At 60.5% G+C, this 15,203-nt stretch overlaps 1 protein-coding gene across 4 annotated transcripts in view; it reads left to right on the top strand.

Annotated features, from left to right (window-relative positions):
* NFATC1 (nuclear factor of activated T cells 1) overlaps positions 1 to 15,203 on the top strand; it is a 107,771-nt gene that overhangs the window by 68,423 nt on the left and 24,145 nt on the right. For 2 of the 4 annotated variants that reach the window (XM_040632417.1, XM_040632418.1), the window contains exons 9-10: positions 7,933 to 8,315; positions 8,427 to 8,622. In XM_040632417.1, the coding sequence (XP_040488351.1) occupies positions 7,933 to 8,315; positions 8,427 to 8,622 (579 nt within the window). The remainder of the gene's footprint in view (positions 1 to 7,932; positions 8,316 to 8,426; positions 8,623 to 15,203) is intronic. The other 2 variants (XM_040632419.1, XM_040632420.1) reach the window with 2 other exon arrangements.

Below are 15,203 nucleotides of genomic sequence, written 5' to 3'. Positions count from 1 at the left end.
TGGGGGCGCCACCTGGGGAGCCATGCGGGGTCCACAATGGGGACCCCCAGGCCGAGACTGCCCCTGAACCCCGTGGGCAGGGGGGCCGAAGCCTCACCTGTCCTAGAAGACCTGCAGGTTTCAGATAAAGCAGATTATGCCACGTTTCTGGCCACAGCTGTGGAAGGTCAGGTCGGCCCAGGTGGCCAGGGGCATGTCCATCCTGGGGACTCCCACCCATCCCGGACTCTCTTCTAAAGGCAAAACAGAGTCAGCGTTGGCAGCGGGAGGCAGGAGCTCCATGCAGGAGCTGCCCGCGGGCCTACAGGGCCTCCCGTGACCTCAGGATGCCCGCCTGCAGGCCTGCTGTGGTCAGTGGCACAGCTGGTCCCCATAGACATTCTGGAACATTCTCCCCAAGTCAGCTTAGCTGTGTGATGAGTGCACCACGAGTGAGCGTGTCGGGGATGGGAGCAGGGTCCACGCGCAGCAGTGAGCGCTGTCGGGTGAGACACTCTGACGTTCCTCATTAGAGCCCCACACACCCCTTGCGACGCTGTTTTTAGTAAGTCCCATTCTTGCTGATTCTCTTGCTATTTTAGCCAGAAAATGGGGGACCCGTGTCTTGATTTTCCCTTTCCCGTCTTCAGCCTCACGTGTAGAGGCGGTCTGGGGGTGTGTGTCCCCACCAGCCGCAGGAGGAGTGGCAAGGGGTTCAGGAACCTACCCTTGGCTCAGGAAGGCAGCTGGCTTCCTCCTGTGTGGGTGAGAGTCTGAGGCACTAGAGTAGAGACTGTTTCCTACATCACCTGGACGTGGCTTCCACCCCTGGTGTGCATGGCGCCGGCCCTGCTCTCCGGTGTGAGACTTGGGAGAGCAGATTGTGGGGTGGGGAGCCTGGGTCTGAGCCCCTGTGAAAGAGCAGGAGTCTGGCCCATTCGGGAAACGGTGGACAGGCGCCCTCCCCAGGGAGCGTGTCTGGGGGGATGCTGGGAGCCAGGACACGGTGCATCTGTGCAGCCCCTTGGGGGCCGAGGGGGCAGGGGGGGCCACGGGCCACCAAACACAGAGGGACACGCATGGAGAAGACCTGACAACTGTATGATGCAGATGGGCGTCCCGTCCCCTGGAAGCCTGGTCCCGCCAGCTGTCAGGGAGGCACGGTCCCCACGCTCTGCCCAGAATCACGCCCTCAGAGCGGCTGCTTGGAGCCAGCACACCTGGACTGTGAATCTCGTCCCCTTCAAAGGCAGTTTTGGCGACTATTGGATGAAAACGTTTGCTGTATCTCCTGGCTTGTGTGGCTCATTCTGACCATGGTCTGCAGTCAGCCCCTGTGGGTCATAGCTCCCCATGTGCGGGAACACGGAGGAGATGGGGCCAGGCGCCCGGATGGGGAGCCAGCCCTGTCCCTGACACCTGCACCCCCCTGTCACTCGGTCCTCACCAGCGTCCACAGAGCCAGGACACGGAATGGGAACGGCCACGCCCCCGTGACCCCTGACCCCGGAGAATTGGGCCTTGCTGGAAACCTGGCATGTTCGGCGTGGATGCTGGTTAAGCTGTGTGGGAAAGACAGCAAGAGAGACGGGATCGCAAGTTGAAATGTGCTCTGTGGGTTCACTTGCCTCCTGGTGCCTCCTCCCCTGACTAGCCCCAGACCTCACTCTGGGCTCTGGTTGTGGAGAGATGATGCGGCCTTGCCCCTTGGGGCTGGCAGTCCAGGTGGTTCCAGTTACTACTTTTCCTTTCTCATTATTTAAAAAAGGCATATATGCCCTGAAGTTATCATTGTGGGTGTTTATATTGATGGTAAAACTAGGGCTTTAATGTCATACAATAAACAGAAAACTGAGCTTTGTTCTCGGGGGTTTATAACAAAACCCTTTTGTCCAGGACTGTGCAGGGTACCTGGGAAGGGCTGGTGTGCATGTTTGGGGAGAAGGGAGTGGCAGGGGCAGCTCCCGCACCTCGGCACGCGTTACGATCAGCGGACCCGGAGCCCTTGCAGATGAAGGGGAATTTGTGTCAGGACGTCCACCGTGCTCGAATCTGGAGGCTGGACGTCCCAGAGCTTACGGCCAGTGACTCAGATCTGGGAAGGGCGGCTTCCAGGGGGCGATGCTACCTTCCCACCAATCCTCACACGGCAGAGATCTCTCTCTTCCTCTTCTCAAAACCACATCCCTATAGGATCTGGGTCCTTCCCTCCCCCCTCCCAGGACCTCATTTAGCCATATTTACCCCCAAAGTCTTGTCTCCAAATAAAGCCACAGTGCAGTTAGGACTTCAACCTCTGGATTTGGGGGACGCAATTCAGTCGGTACCAGTATCCCTGGCTTGTCCAAGACCAAGGAGTGGGACCCTGACTCCTGGCCCCCACTTCTCCCTGTACCGGCTAGAGGCAGTGTTTGGACACGGGGGCACGTGGACTTCTCGTGTGTATGCCTTGCCATCTGCTGGATAGATGTGAGTCTGTCTTGGGGTCAGGGACAGAGGCCCACAGAGGTTCCATGGCCACAGGGCCCTGCAGTCTGTGGGTCCCTGCAGGACTCGGGCCTCCGGGCAGAAAGCTCAGGGCAACAGAGTGGGAACTCTCCCCGAAGTATGGACCTCTCACCCCCAGCTGTGGCTGCAGCCCGTCCGTGTGTGCAGGACACTGCACATTTGAGAAGGAACATTTGAAAGAAAAGACATGGATGGAAATATGTGCTTTCTGTTCACGCAGCTTTGGAACCGGGAAGACTTCACAGTCGTGTACCCCTTTGTTAATTGGCATCTGGGCTCCATGTCCGGTGCTGGGGCCACGAGATCACGGACGTGCTGAAGTCCAGGACTCGCAGAATGGATCGGCGTTCCCCGTTGGTTAAGTGCCATCATGGTTTTCTGGAGAAAACAGCGGGATGCGTGAGGTTCTGGTGCTCAGTGGGGCCCAGGCGCCAGACGTCTCGTACTCACCTCAGGCCCTGGGCTGGAGGGCTGGCCCGAACAGCGTGTCAAGTCTACGGCCATACCACCCTGAACGCGCCTGATCTCATGTCTGATCTCGGAAGCTAAGCAGGGTCGGGCCTGGTTATACTTGGATGGGAGACCGAACAGCATGTCGAAATTGAACGGCTCACCTTTACCTTTCAGCAAGAAGACAGGGTGTGTTTGACGACGGGCAGGACACTGGGAAGACACGGGAGGGATAGGCACGTGTAAGAGGAGATGGAGTCCCTTGTGTGCTTGGGGATGGCAGTCACGTGCATCCATAACAGCCCACAGGCCTTGGGACAGTCCGAGCGCTCCCTGGCAGGAATCCCATCACATTGCTCTGGGCCACCTGTGGGAGCTGGTTCTGGCCACGACTGCCATCTGCATCCATGTGGGGTCCTGGAGGTCAAGGCCCGATTGGGAACCAAAGCTCTGACCCTGCTCCTGGGTCCCGCTACAGCTGTGTCGCCTGGGGCCTCTGGCCGGCTCTGCCCCACCATTCGCCACCTGCATGGTGTCCCTGGGTGAGAGGCAGCTGCTAACCCGAAGGCCCAGCCGTCCTGGGGAGACCCTGAGCCTGGCCGGGTGTGTGTGCTGCACACTCAGTTTCACGGGACGTGTGAGTGGGGTGGGATGGGGAGTCCACCTGGCTCCTGAGCCCTGCAGAGCAAGGCACACACTTCTTGATCACCTGTGTGAGACGCAGCCGCATGGCCCCTGAACCCGATCAGGGGGATTCGGAAAGGCGGCTGGCCCTGCTGTGAGCACCCCCAGACCTCAGCTGAGGTGCCCAGGAGGGGCTCTGCTCTGCTCCCAGGAACAGGAACCCACTGCCGTGGAGTATGGAGCCCATGCATCAGACATGGGGTTTCTTCGAGCCAGCCAGGGTATTCTGGAATGCTCTCTGGCCCACAGACGGCTGTTGTGGGGGCTGTGGGTGGAGGGGGGATCCTCAGGGAGAGGCCAGCCCCACCTGCCATGATGTGCATCTGCCGCCAAACGCATCGTCCGCGTGTGGCTCGGGAGAGAAGGTGCCGCCGCCCGGCTCCGGGGACTGGGGTCCCCGCTCAGGGAAAAGGCCTCTCCCTGGGGCAGCTGCCCTCTGACCCAGGAGGGGCCTGTAGCTTTGGGAGCTGAGGGGACTTCTCCCTGGTCTCCTCCACACGTGCCGTCTGCACGGAGCGCGGGCGCTGTGCTACGCGCCAGCCCTTCAGGGTGTGAACACCAGCTCGGCATGGAGGGCACCCCACCTTTTCCACGAGAACAGGCTTCGTCCGCGGCAGCCGCCGTCAAGATTAGCATTAATCTTTCACACGTTTGCGTGCTGTAATAAATCTGGATTATACGCTCGCGGCTGGCGCAGCGGCACGGTCTCCTGTCACCATGCCTGCCGCCCAGACCAGCGAGGTGGACGGCCGGGAGGGAACCAGACATTGCGTCACACCAAGCGCCAGGTCTGGAAGGAAGCTGCTCTCTCCGTGGACGAGGCCCCGCCGGCAGCTTTCTGCACCGCCCAAGGCCCCCGCGCAGGACGTGGCCTGTTTCTTCCCTCGCTAATAGGAAACAGGAGGCATCTTCTCGCTTGATTTACAGAGACGGTGCTCGTTTCCTTTGAAATCCACACGAGAAATACAATCTAGACGCCGCGCTTTAGTGCTTTTGAGCTTCTGTGGGGACCACGGGGGCCATGGGCGCTGTTTTCCAGGCCATCCCATGTCCCCGTGGCCCCGGGGCTCCTGTCCGTTGCCCTTTGCTGCGGTCAGCTGGCTCATCCTGTGACCCCACCACCTGGCCCTGAGTCATCAGGATCTGTCTTTGCTGCTCCTCACAACCCGTCGTCCTGGGGGTCCCCGAGCTGCAGGGCTGTCACTTTGTCAGTTAAGGGCCCCCATGTTTATTCCTCGAGGGTGCCTGTCTGGGGGCTGCAGCGGCTGCAAACACAGAGAGGGACGTCTGTTTAGAGAAGGCCCAGCTCGGCGATACCTGGAGGGCTGTCAGGGTGGGGTCCAGCCTCACTGTGTCGGCCCTGCCACAACTCTCCTCTGCACCCCCATGCTGGCCATCGGAAGGTGATGCATGTCCTGTGTCCTCCCTTCGCGGCGGCAGGTGTGGGCCTGCACAGAGGCCCTGCGAGATTGCACTGTGGGGACTTTTCTAGAACAGGGTCCCAGGGAGCCCAGTGACGTGGGAGTTAGTGCCGGAGCCACTGGGCAGCCTTAAACAGGTCATAAACGACAGACACCGGGGGGCGCGCACGAGAGGGCTGACGCCAGCTCACTCCTGCCCGCCGAAGGCGGCCGGCCTGTGACCAGCCTCCTGGGACTGCTGTTTCTGGCCGCTCACGCTTGCTCTGTGCGCCGTCCCTACATGGCAGGGAAATCACGCATGCTGGCGTTTCCCAGCTGTGCGTGCAGTGCAGACGGGTAGGGGTTTTTAAAGAGCTCAGGGGACACCTTACGAGAGAGACGAGTTGGCCCCCGTGCCTGGCTGGAAATCCAGTGCAGTGAAGACAGAATCCCAGGAGGGTTTCAGTTTAATCTGCCAGACATATGTGTGTGTGTATATATATCCTTAAGATCATGAACTTTGAAAATTACCAGACTAATTTAGAAGTTAACCTTCACCATTCCGTTCGCCCGCACTTCACCCTAGCTTCTTGTGAACGGGGGTACCCATGGGGGCCGGGGGTCCTTAGGGCCCCGTCAGAAGGGAAGGCCCGTCTGCCTCTCAAGGGCTGACTTTGAGCCCTCTGCCATTTCTGGATTTTCAGTGTGCTGGAAACGGGTGGGGGACGGTCACCTGGGTGGGTGGCCCCTCCGGCGGCCGCACGGCTGTGTGTCTCCGTGTAAGATGATCAGGTCCCAGCTCTGTGCTCGGCTAAATGTGGGGACACTCACCTTCGTGCCTGTGGCTCGGCAGCCCCGGGGTCCATCTGTGGATACAGAGCACGGGGCCGGGGGGCTGCCCCACCTGGCAGAGCCTCCCAGAGGTGCGCTGCCCAGCTGGAGGCCGCAGCCTGAGGTGCGGGCTCGACAGCAGGACCGCGTGCACTGTGGCATCTCCAGCGTCAGCGGGGGTCACTGCTGGGTGGATTGGAGGTTGGCAGAAAGTCTGTGGGGGCACGGGGGCTTCCTGACGGGCCACCTGACAACAGCCACAGTGTTTCTGCACACGGATGCCACGGCTCAAGGACACACTGCCTCCCAGGCAGAGGCCAGCCTGGGACTCTCCATAGTCCCCGGTACCCTGCTGCCTCAAGCCAGTTGCATGCCCTCCGCTGGGGCCTGGGGTCACTTCGGCCTCCATAAGGAGTGAAGCAGGCTCTTCTGGACATGGGCACAGGCCCTCAGTGGCCCTGGCTCTTCCCGGAGACCCACGTCAGCTGACCCTGAGCATGCGTGATGGACACACGGTGATAAAACGCCACTCAGGGAACAGCCAGCTCTTCTCAGGTCCCTTCTGCAGCCAACGGGACTCTTCCCCAGACACTCCTCTGCTGGGACTTGCCCTCAACCAGAGCCCTGACCCCCCCAGTCCCGGGAAAGAGAGAGAAACCCCTTTCCCCGCGAAGGAGCATGAGAATAGCGTGGGTGCACCAGCCCCTGCTGGCAGTTAGCAGACACTGTGGGGGCCACATGGTGGCAGAACAGCGCCACGCCCCACGGTGCCTGGTGTGAAGACCACTCCTTGCTCGGCTGCTCCCCGTGGGGCTCACCTGCCCCCAGAAAGGCAAAGCAAAGGAGAACGATCCTGTGGAGAGCCCGGGAGCTGGGTGCTAGGACTTCGTGATGCTGGGGGAATTAGCCACCCAGCAGCCTGCTGGTCATGTAGTGTGGGCGCCACCTCGAGCTGGCGATGAGGGACACTTGTGCTGTGCAGGCGCTCCTGTGTAGGGAGCCCCTGCTTGTTGTTCGCGGCTGCCGGCGGAGGTCAGAACATAGACGTGCTTTGTTTTATTTACGGTGAAGGCTGGGGCCCCACGTAGGAGGCCTCCAAGCCGCCATGCATCTTTTCACGCCACAGGACGAGGGAGAAGCAGGGTGGAAGGTCCCGAGATAGCCCGTTACCCACGAGACCTTCAGAGGCTTTGTGGGTGCCTGGTGTGGCGCCACGTGAGCTGGGAGCAGTGGCTTGGAGTGGACTTCTCTCCACATGCGAGCAGACGAGGTGCGGAGAGCGTGCGGGGGCAGGAGGAGATGCCTGGGGAGACCGCGGGTCCTGCGAAAACCCCACGGCATGCACACCCGTTTTCTACTGTCGCTCCCTTCGAAGCAGAGGCCGTCGGCATGGTCGGGCTGAGGCCTGGCGGAGAGTTCGACGGGCCCTTCTCCTGCGGTCTGCCTTGCAGCCCCACTTCCTGGCGAGGGAGGGAGAGGAGGCCGTCCAGAGCTGTGCAGGGGCTGCGTGGCTGTGGTGGCCTGTCCCTGCAATGCAGCTCCTCCGAGAGGAGCTGACACAACGTGGAGCCTGGGTGGGCGTGTTTTCCCCTCACGTCAGAGCCCCCCCGCCCCCCGACCGTAATCGCCGCGCACTGTTTCTCTTGGGTTTTATGGACACCTACGCGCCATCTTAGTGCGTGTTTAAGGTCACCGAATGTGCAGACGTTTATCAGATAGGGCGTCAGTAGCAGGAGGAACCCGGTCGTACATCCAAGTTAAAATTTTTGCTTTGATTACTACAAATCCATGGGCCCTTGGGTCCAAAGCTTGTACTGCAGTTTGCAAATGGATTTTTATAGCACATTAGTGCTGGGGGGGATTCCAAGGAAAACAGTGTTCTCAGTATTAGAACCAGCTGCAGCTTCCTGGAGACGGTGACTCACGCCCTCCTCTTAATTGGGTGGGAGAACCAGGCGGAGACCCGCGGGGACTCAGTCAAGACGCTGTTTTGTTTTCCGAGGGTGCCCTAGCCACAGCCTGCCCCGTCCATCACACCCATCTGCAGCCTGTGTTTATTCAACTTCTTTCCTTCTTGCAGCTCCAACCATAAAAACAGAGCCCACTGATGATTACGAGCCTGCCCTGACCTGCGGACCAATGAGCCAGGGCCTGAGCCCGCTCCCCAAGCCGTGCTATAGCCAGCAGCTGGCGATGCCGCCTGACCCGGGCTCCTGCCTGGTGGCCGGCTTCCCGTCCTGTCCGCAGAGGAGCACCATGGTGTCACCGCCACCCAGCGCCAGCCCGAAGCTCCACGACCTCTCTTCTGCCACCTACAGCAAGGGCATGGCCAGCCCAGGCCACAGTCACCTCGGACTTCAGCGGCCAGCCGGAGGCGTCCTTGCCGTTCCAGAGACGCCTAGACCTGTGGGCGCGCACCCCGGCCCCCCCCAGCAGCCGCCTCCCGCCTTGCTGCGACCACAGGTGAGTGCAGAGCTGAGTAGCAGCTGTCCCCCGGGCCGCCAGCCAGCTCTCTGTCCCGACAGCCCCTCCTCCTCACCACCGTCCGGTACCCAAGAGCCGACCTGTTTGCAGTCCTGCAGCCCCACCCACCCATCCGAGATGGGCCACCAGCAGCACCGACTGCCGAAGGCTCCGAGGAGCGAGTCCGCAGCCCCCCGGCCTCTGCCGCTGCCCGAGGTGCGTGAGGACAGTAATCATAGTCTGGCCCCCATTCCCGTAACGGTCAAGCGAGAGCCTCAGGAGTTGGACCAGCTGTACCTGGATGACGGTAAGTACCCATGGCCTTAGGTGCACACACAGCCTGGCGCCGTGTCTGCGAACATGGCAAGGAGGGGTGTGCGCGTTACCTGGCGGAGGGGCGCGCCGGTGCACAAGGGGCCTGCCGCGTGTTGCCGCCAGCCGGCCCCCTGCCGCGCAGCTCTGTGCCGTCGCCTGGGCCGGACATGCGCGGAGCCCGTGGCTGTAGACCCGCACGGTGGCACCTCACGCGAGCCAAGTTCTCTTAGAGGAGGCTGTCCTGGCTCGTGGCTCCGGGTCGGCTTTCTGTTTCTGAGCATTGTGAAATCTTCGCTGGTTTGCGTGAAGGATGTGTCAACAGTGGCTTAGCTGAAAGTGGTTAGCATTTCCCTCTGTGTGGCGCTGTGATGCGCCTGGCAGGTGCCCCAGGGAGGGAGAGTAAGCGACAGGGCAGCCCCCAAACTGGGACTTAAATCCCACTGTGGGACCTTACCCCCCGAGCACACGGGCGCCCTCAGTGCAGAAACGCAGTCGTGTGTGCACGGTTGGGATGGTTGGGAAGGAAGCACCCTCTGCACGCCTGTAGGCAGGCTCGTGGTGTGAGCGTCTGCTGAGCGCTGAGCTGTGTCCATAGAAGATCCGCGGACGACACCCCGTTGCTCTTGGCGCACTGACTGTGCAGGGTCGCGCCTCCGGGACGAGGTGCCGCCCGAACTGTGTGGAGGCGGGTGGCCCTCTCACACGTTGGTCCCCCGACTGCTTGTGGATCAGCCCCGTGACCAGAGGCCCCGTGGGCCGCCTGGGAGGGTCCGTCCAGTCGCGCCTTCATGGGATCCGCATGGATTGTGTGCGCGGAGCTGCGCCCCCCGTCGTTGGCGCTTTCCGGCTCCTCGGTGTAAGCCTGTCCAGGGCCGGATGCCCATGTGCCCTGCTGCTGGACTCAGGTGGGGCTGAGAGTGGGGGGCAGCACTGGGCACACGGTCCCCAGCCTCCTGAAACACCACCTTGGCCTCCCCGGCCCTCCGGGGGCCTCCTTTAGCTGTTTTCCCTGAAAGTAACAGCCAAGCGTCAAAGGCTTGTTTCTCCCACTACAGCTGTCTCTGTAAATGTCGCATTTCCGCTGTGTGTGTGTTCTGCGAGGTTCCCTGGGCCACGGTGTTGCAAGGAGTCCTTTGGAAAGGGCGTGCACTCCTGAGGCTGCTGTTCCAGGAGGGGACGGCACATTTGGGCCCCAGGCTTCTCCAAAAGTCCCTAACTCAGGGCTGCAAGCTCTCAGATATTTTTGTTCCATAGAGGGTCAACCCTGAGTCTGGAGACGTCCTCGGAGCGTGTGCTGTGGGTTCCCTTCCTCCCTCCCTGAGGTGCAGGCCTTTCAGGGACACCCTAGAACTCAGCAGCTTCCTGCTTCAGGACCACTCAGGGTCCACAGCTGACCTCAGTGGCTTCAGGAGGCGTTCTGTTCTGGATTCCATCTGCTGAGGCCCGTCAGGCCCACGGCAGTCGTGCCCCCTGCCTGGCTCCTCTGCGCGCTCAGCTTTGTCCCAGGGAGTTGTAGGGTGGCCCCGCGAGCGGCCGGAAGGGCCCAAGAAGCATGGGCAGTGCTCCTCTCCTGGTCCTGGCCAAGCCTCTAGAGCTTTCAGACGAGCTCAGGTGACCGACCGGGCAGGCCTTCCGGTCTGACTTGCTGCCCTGAGCGTGTTGTGGTGAGAGGCAGCCTTGTGAGGGTGGGGAGAGGGGCACGTGGTGTGTGTGATAGGGGTGTCCCGCTGCAGGTGAGCCCACCACTGCTGAATCCGCCCGAGAAGGTGCCATGGCCCTGGCGAGTCTCTGGGCCCCTGTAGACCAGAGCTCACCTGTGTGGGCACTGGATTTGGTGGGGAGGGCAAAGCTAAGTGGGACGGTCCCCCTGCAGACCCTTCGGTCCAGCAGGGCCACGGGCCACACACCCTGCAGCATGGACTCCCGTCTACAGGTGCCCGGCCGTCAGTCTCGTGGTGCAGCACTGCTGTGCTGGTTCCCGGCTCTGACTCCCTGCCGGGCACCTGCCCTGCCCTTCCCCCACCACCTGCCCATACCCGTCCTGGGGCTCCCCTCCAACATCACGAACACCCGTGTTGCCTGGTTGCTGCCCCCTCACCGGAGGGTTCCCCACCTCCATCCACTTTGTAAGCTCCCCTTCTGACCGGTCTTCCCCTCTCCAGGCCCCCCATATGTTCTGCCTCAGTCTCCCTGGGAGCATGGTTGTGTCTCCAGAGCAGTGGTGTCACCTGATCTCTTGCTCTGAGCCTCAGCTCCCCGATCTGATAGCAGCCGTGGGCCCTCTGGCATTTCCTGGCCATGCTTGTGGTCCTGGGGCCGCCTGAGCAGAGGTTCTGAGGCCTGGCCCAGTGAGCCTGCGTGCACGTAGGTTCTCTCTGCCCCTGTTTGGGGCTGGAATTATGGGCCCTTATTTCCAAGAAGGCCCCATAATCCCAGGTCAGCTATAAACAAAGCTTTTCCATTTTAGCTCATGAGAGCATTCACGAGAGATCCTTGTTGTTATTTACATGTTATTTTTGTGTTTTGGTCAGAACGTGGATTGTGGTTAAGGCAAGTACAGCAGAAAGCTCCACAGAAAGTGGATAACGTGTTTATACGAATGTGCACACGCTTTCCTGCACACACACCCTTGTGTGCTATTCAGGGCTGCTCTAGTGGGTCTCGGCAGAAGCCTCGAGCTGCTGACAGCACGTGCTAGCCGTGGACCCCTTACGGAAGTGACCCTAGTATGTCCCCCGTGGTCCTTCCCGAGCTGGTGTGGGGGGCAATGGCTGACAACGCGCTGCCAGCACGCCCCCAGGAGTGGCCTTTTCTGAGGCTGAGAGAGGCCAGTGGGGAGTACACAGCCTCCTGCCAGCTGAGGCTTCGCTGCAGTACGGCTCCCAGGCCCAGAGGCTGGATGGCCATGCACCGAAGGTGACCGTGGAAAGCAGAGGGTGCTGGGCTTCTCCCCTAGCAGCCAGAACACACACGTAGTCTGGTCTGGTCTGGGCGTCTGTCCACCATCAGGAAAGCAGACGGAACGTCCATCAGTCTGTCTGAGCACTGGAGACTCCGAGGCCACAGGCAGTTAGGACACAGAGCAGGCCTGGCTGTTCTTTGCCGTGGGAGCAATGAGAAAGCACCATGTCCTCGTGAGAGGCTGGGTGACTCTATCAGCTGACCTTGGCGCCCTGGGACCTAGGACCTCTCCTCTGATGAGAGCGGTGATGCGGATGTGGTCTGTGCCAAGTTAGTCCTCGGAAGGCTGTTTAATGCAGGAAAAGGCCTACGTCATGCGCGCGGGACCCTGACCCCGAGCCTCCCCACCTGAATTCCAAGGGAGTTTTGAGGGTGGGTTCAGACTGGCGCCCTCTCAACGGGGCTGATTGGAGGGATTCGTAGGTGTCATGGGTGGTGTGGGCCTTACCTCGGGACACTCTTGGAGAGCCTGCAGGACTTGACTTGACACCAATGATCTGATCCTTTGCTAGCCCCCCATTTTAATAGTCCGCATAATTGGGGTTTTTGAAAATGAACTTGCCAAACCGGGGCAATGTCAAAGCCCCCGCCCATTCTGAGGCAGAGAAGTTTCTGGAGAATATCCGCAAGCCACCTGGGTGGGAGAGGGGGCCACCTCCGCCAGAGCGGACCTGGGGCAGGGCGGGGGTGGGGTGGAGGGCCTGTGCCAGTGGCGGTGCGTATCTGAGCCGTCCCAGTGCTGGCGCCCCAGCTGCCCGCCAGCTCAGCCCACAGTCCCCTCTCTGGAGCGGGCACGCTTCCCTGCTGAGGTCGTAGCCCTTCCGCGGTTAGATGTCTCAGCCTCCTTCACCTTCCTCACCCGCCCTGCTTCCTTGTGATCAGTGAACTGTTCCAGGGGCTGCTTCTGGTGTGTGGGGCATGTCTCGGGTTCAGCGGCAGGCAGTGGTGATGGTAGGTGGCACGGGACGAGGGCGTCGGGACCCACTGCAGGGCATGGGTCTTCCCTGTGGCTCGGGTCTGAATTTGCAGCCTGGAAATGGAAACAATAGCAAAAACTAAGTTAGAAAATGAGATGCTGTGGATTTGAAGTGGTCTTGACGTGAAAGCTTTCCGCACCGGCCAGCAGAGGCAGGAGCCAGGGGCACCTTCGGGTCGGGGGCAGGTGCCCACTTCCTGGAAAGACCAGCGGTGGGACAGCGAGACCGCAGGCCCTGTGACAACTTGGTGGCAGTGAGGCCTTCTCCCAGAGGCACGCGGGCACCGTGGGTTCCTGGAGGCTGGGGCCGCATGCCGGGATTCACACACAGCTCTCCAGCAGCCAGGAGGAGGGACACAGGGCCTGGTCTGCGGAGGGCTGGCCCCTGTGGTGAAAAACTGGATGACGGGGAGCATGGAGACTCTCCACCTGGCCTTTCCCTCCGAAGGAGCAGCATTTTCTGGAGCCCTTCTGTTTGCCTGACGGGAGCCAGAGCGGCAGTGACACTCTGACCTTTACTAATTTTTGTCAGGCGTTTGCTTGCCCGCTGCATCCAAACCACCGTTCCAGAAGTCATGAGGGGCGGTTTGGGGTTCCGCGCAGGAGTTCTAGTTGGGTTTTTTGTTTTCCAGGAATGTAGCGTGAAAAAGGCAAGAATAGGGTGCTGTGTGTAGTGGAGAGAGCCGGGGCACTGGGGCACGCGAGTGTTGTTAGCAGCCTGGTTCACACGTGAAGCGGCTGCTGGCCTACGGCCTGCTGTGCTGAGCAACGCCCACCAGCACGGAAGGGCCCACCTTCCAGACTTCTCTTTCTCTCTCTTTTTTTTTTTTAATATTTTATTTATTTATTTGACAGAGACAGCCAGCGAGAGAGGGAACAGAGGCAGGGGGAGTGGGAGAGGAAGAAGCAGGCTCCCAGCGGAGGAGCCTGATGTGGGGCTCGATCCCAGAACGCCGGGATCACACCCTGAGCCGAAGGCAGACACTTAACGACTACGCCACCCAGGCGCCCCTAAATGTAGATTTTAAAAATAGGCCGTAAAAGCTCCATGTGAGCAATTTCTCTGGTTTGATTTCCGTGCGTCGCCCGTGTGCGGATCCGAGCTATGTGACAGCACTGCTCTTGTGCTGTTAAGTTGTCCTTTCTCACTGGCGTGAAGTGCGGGCCGTTCACACGTGCACACACGTGGGTGCTTTCACGCCCTAGGGCACGGTCTCGTGCGTAGCGTTGGCTGGAAAAGTGTTCTACACGCGTCTGAAGGGCACGGGCTTTGTCCCGGGATTCGGGCGGGGGGACCCGCTCAGACGGGTAACTGCTGAAACGAAGCACCTCCTTTGAGCTTCGCAAATGACGCGCTCGCTCGCCAGCCGTTGGTGCGTCTGCGCCTTTGCTGCCGTTGTCACCCCGACCGCCCTGCAGCCTCCACCACAATCGGCCCTTTCAGCCCCCGCCAGGAGCGCTCAGGTTTCCAGAAGTCTCCATGTCATTAAAACAACAAGCAGGTGGACCAGGCGGCCAGGATCGTGTCTGCCCGAGTCTGGGCCGTGAGTCCCCCCGCGCTGCTCCCCCCCCCCCCACCCCGAGCCCAGGCTGCTCTGGGAGAGAACAAAATCTTTCCTCATGGAAAGTTTTACTGACCTGGCTTGGCGCCCGAGGCTGGGGCCTTCCCCGTTCCTAATGATGATGGAAAGAGTCTGTATCACGGTGATCAAACATGCAGAGTCGTTAATATTGTGGACGGCGGCTACTGCGTGATGGATAGATGAATTCAGCCATGCGAATAATTCATCAGGGTCGGTCCTTAATGCACTTGCATATCCGCTGGGGAGTCTCCAGGCCCAAAAATTACACCGCACACCACCCGGAGACGGACTGCTGTCGGCGTGGTGGGCCGCAGGCTCTGGGAATGGGTTCTCTGGAGGCCCTGCCGAAGGGCCTGAGCTGCTGCCTGTGGAGCAGAGACTCTGACTGCTCACCTGCTAGGTAACTGGGCACCTCGAGGGGCCCCTGTAGGCCTGTCCAGCCCGTGTGTGCACCTCACGGAGACAGCAGTCTCTGCACGGACACACGGAACTGAGCTTCCAGGGACAGTGCGCCTTGCAGGGGGTCGCACCGATATGCAGATATTTTAGTCTTCGTCTACCTAAACCTGCGTGTGACCCAGCAGTTAGCAGAAGTTGTTGGTCGGTGTGACGAGTGTCTGTTAGCTGGGTGTAGGCAGGGCCCAAGCCCTGTGTCTGCTGTCTCAGGAGGAGCGTGCTTCCCCCTGCAAACCTGTTGCTGCCGAACGCCAGGACAGCAGCGGTGAGGAGGCCGCCCTTCGTCAAGGCAGAAGGGGAAAGGCAGCAGTGACTCTGAGACGGCTGCTGAGTAAGGCTCTCTATAAATAGGGTGCAGACATGCCTGTGCTGCTCCCAGCCCCGTAACCTGCTGGGCTGTGATGTCGGAGCCTCTGCTGTTCCTTCCGATGGGCAGCAGGGCGAGGAGGAGGGGGGTCTGCTCATGGGCCGTGGGAGATTCGACGTCTGTGAGGTTCTGGGCACTCTTCTCCATTCTTACTTGTAGATGTTAACTACAAGCATGAAATGCTTGGAATTACACTATATTTCTAATCAAAGTATTGCTGTATGGCCTGA

The sequence above is a fragment of the Ursus maritimus genome, unplaced genomic scaffold (assembly GCF_017311325.1).
Source record: "Ursus maritimus isolate PB19 unplaced genomic scaffold, ASM1731132v1 scaffold_18, whole genome shotgun sequence".
In the NCBI taxonomy this organism is placed as follows: Eukaryota; Metazoa; Chordata; class Mammalia; order Carnivora; family Ursidae; genus Ursus; species Ursus maritimus.
The sequence above is the reverse complement of the archived record's forward strand: the minus strand, read 5'-3'. Positions and strand labels throughout refer to the sequence as shown.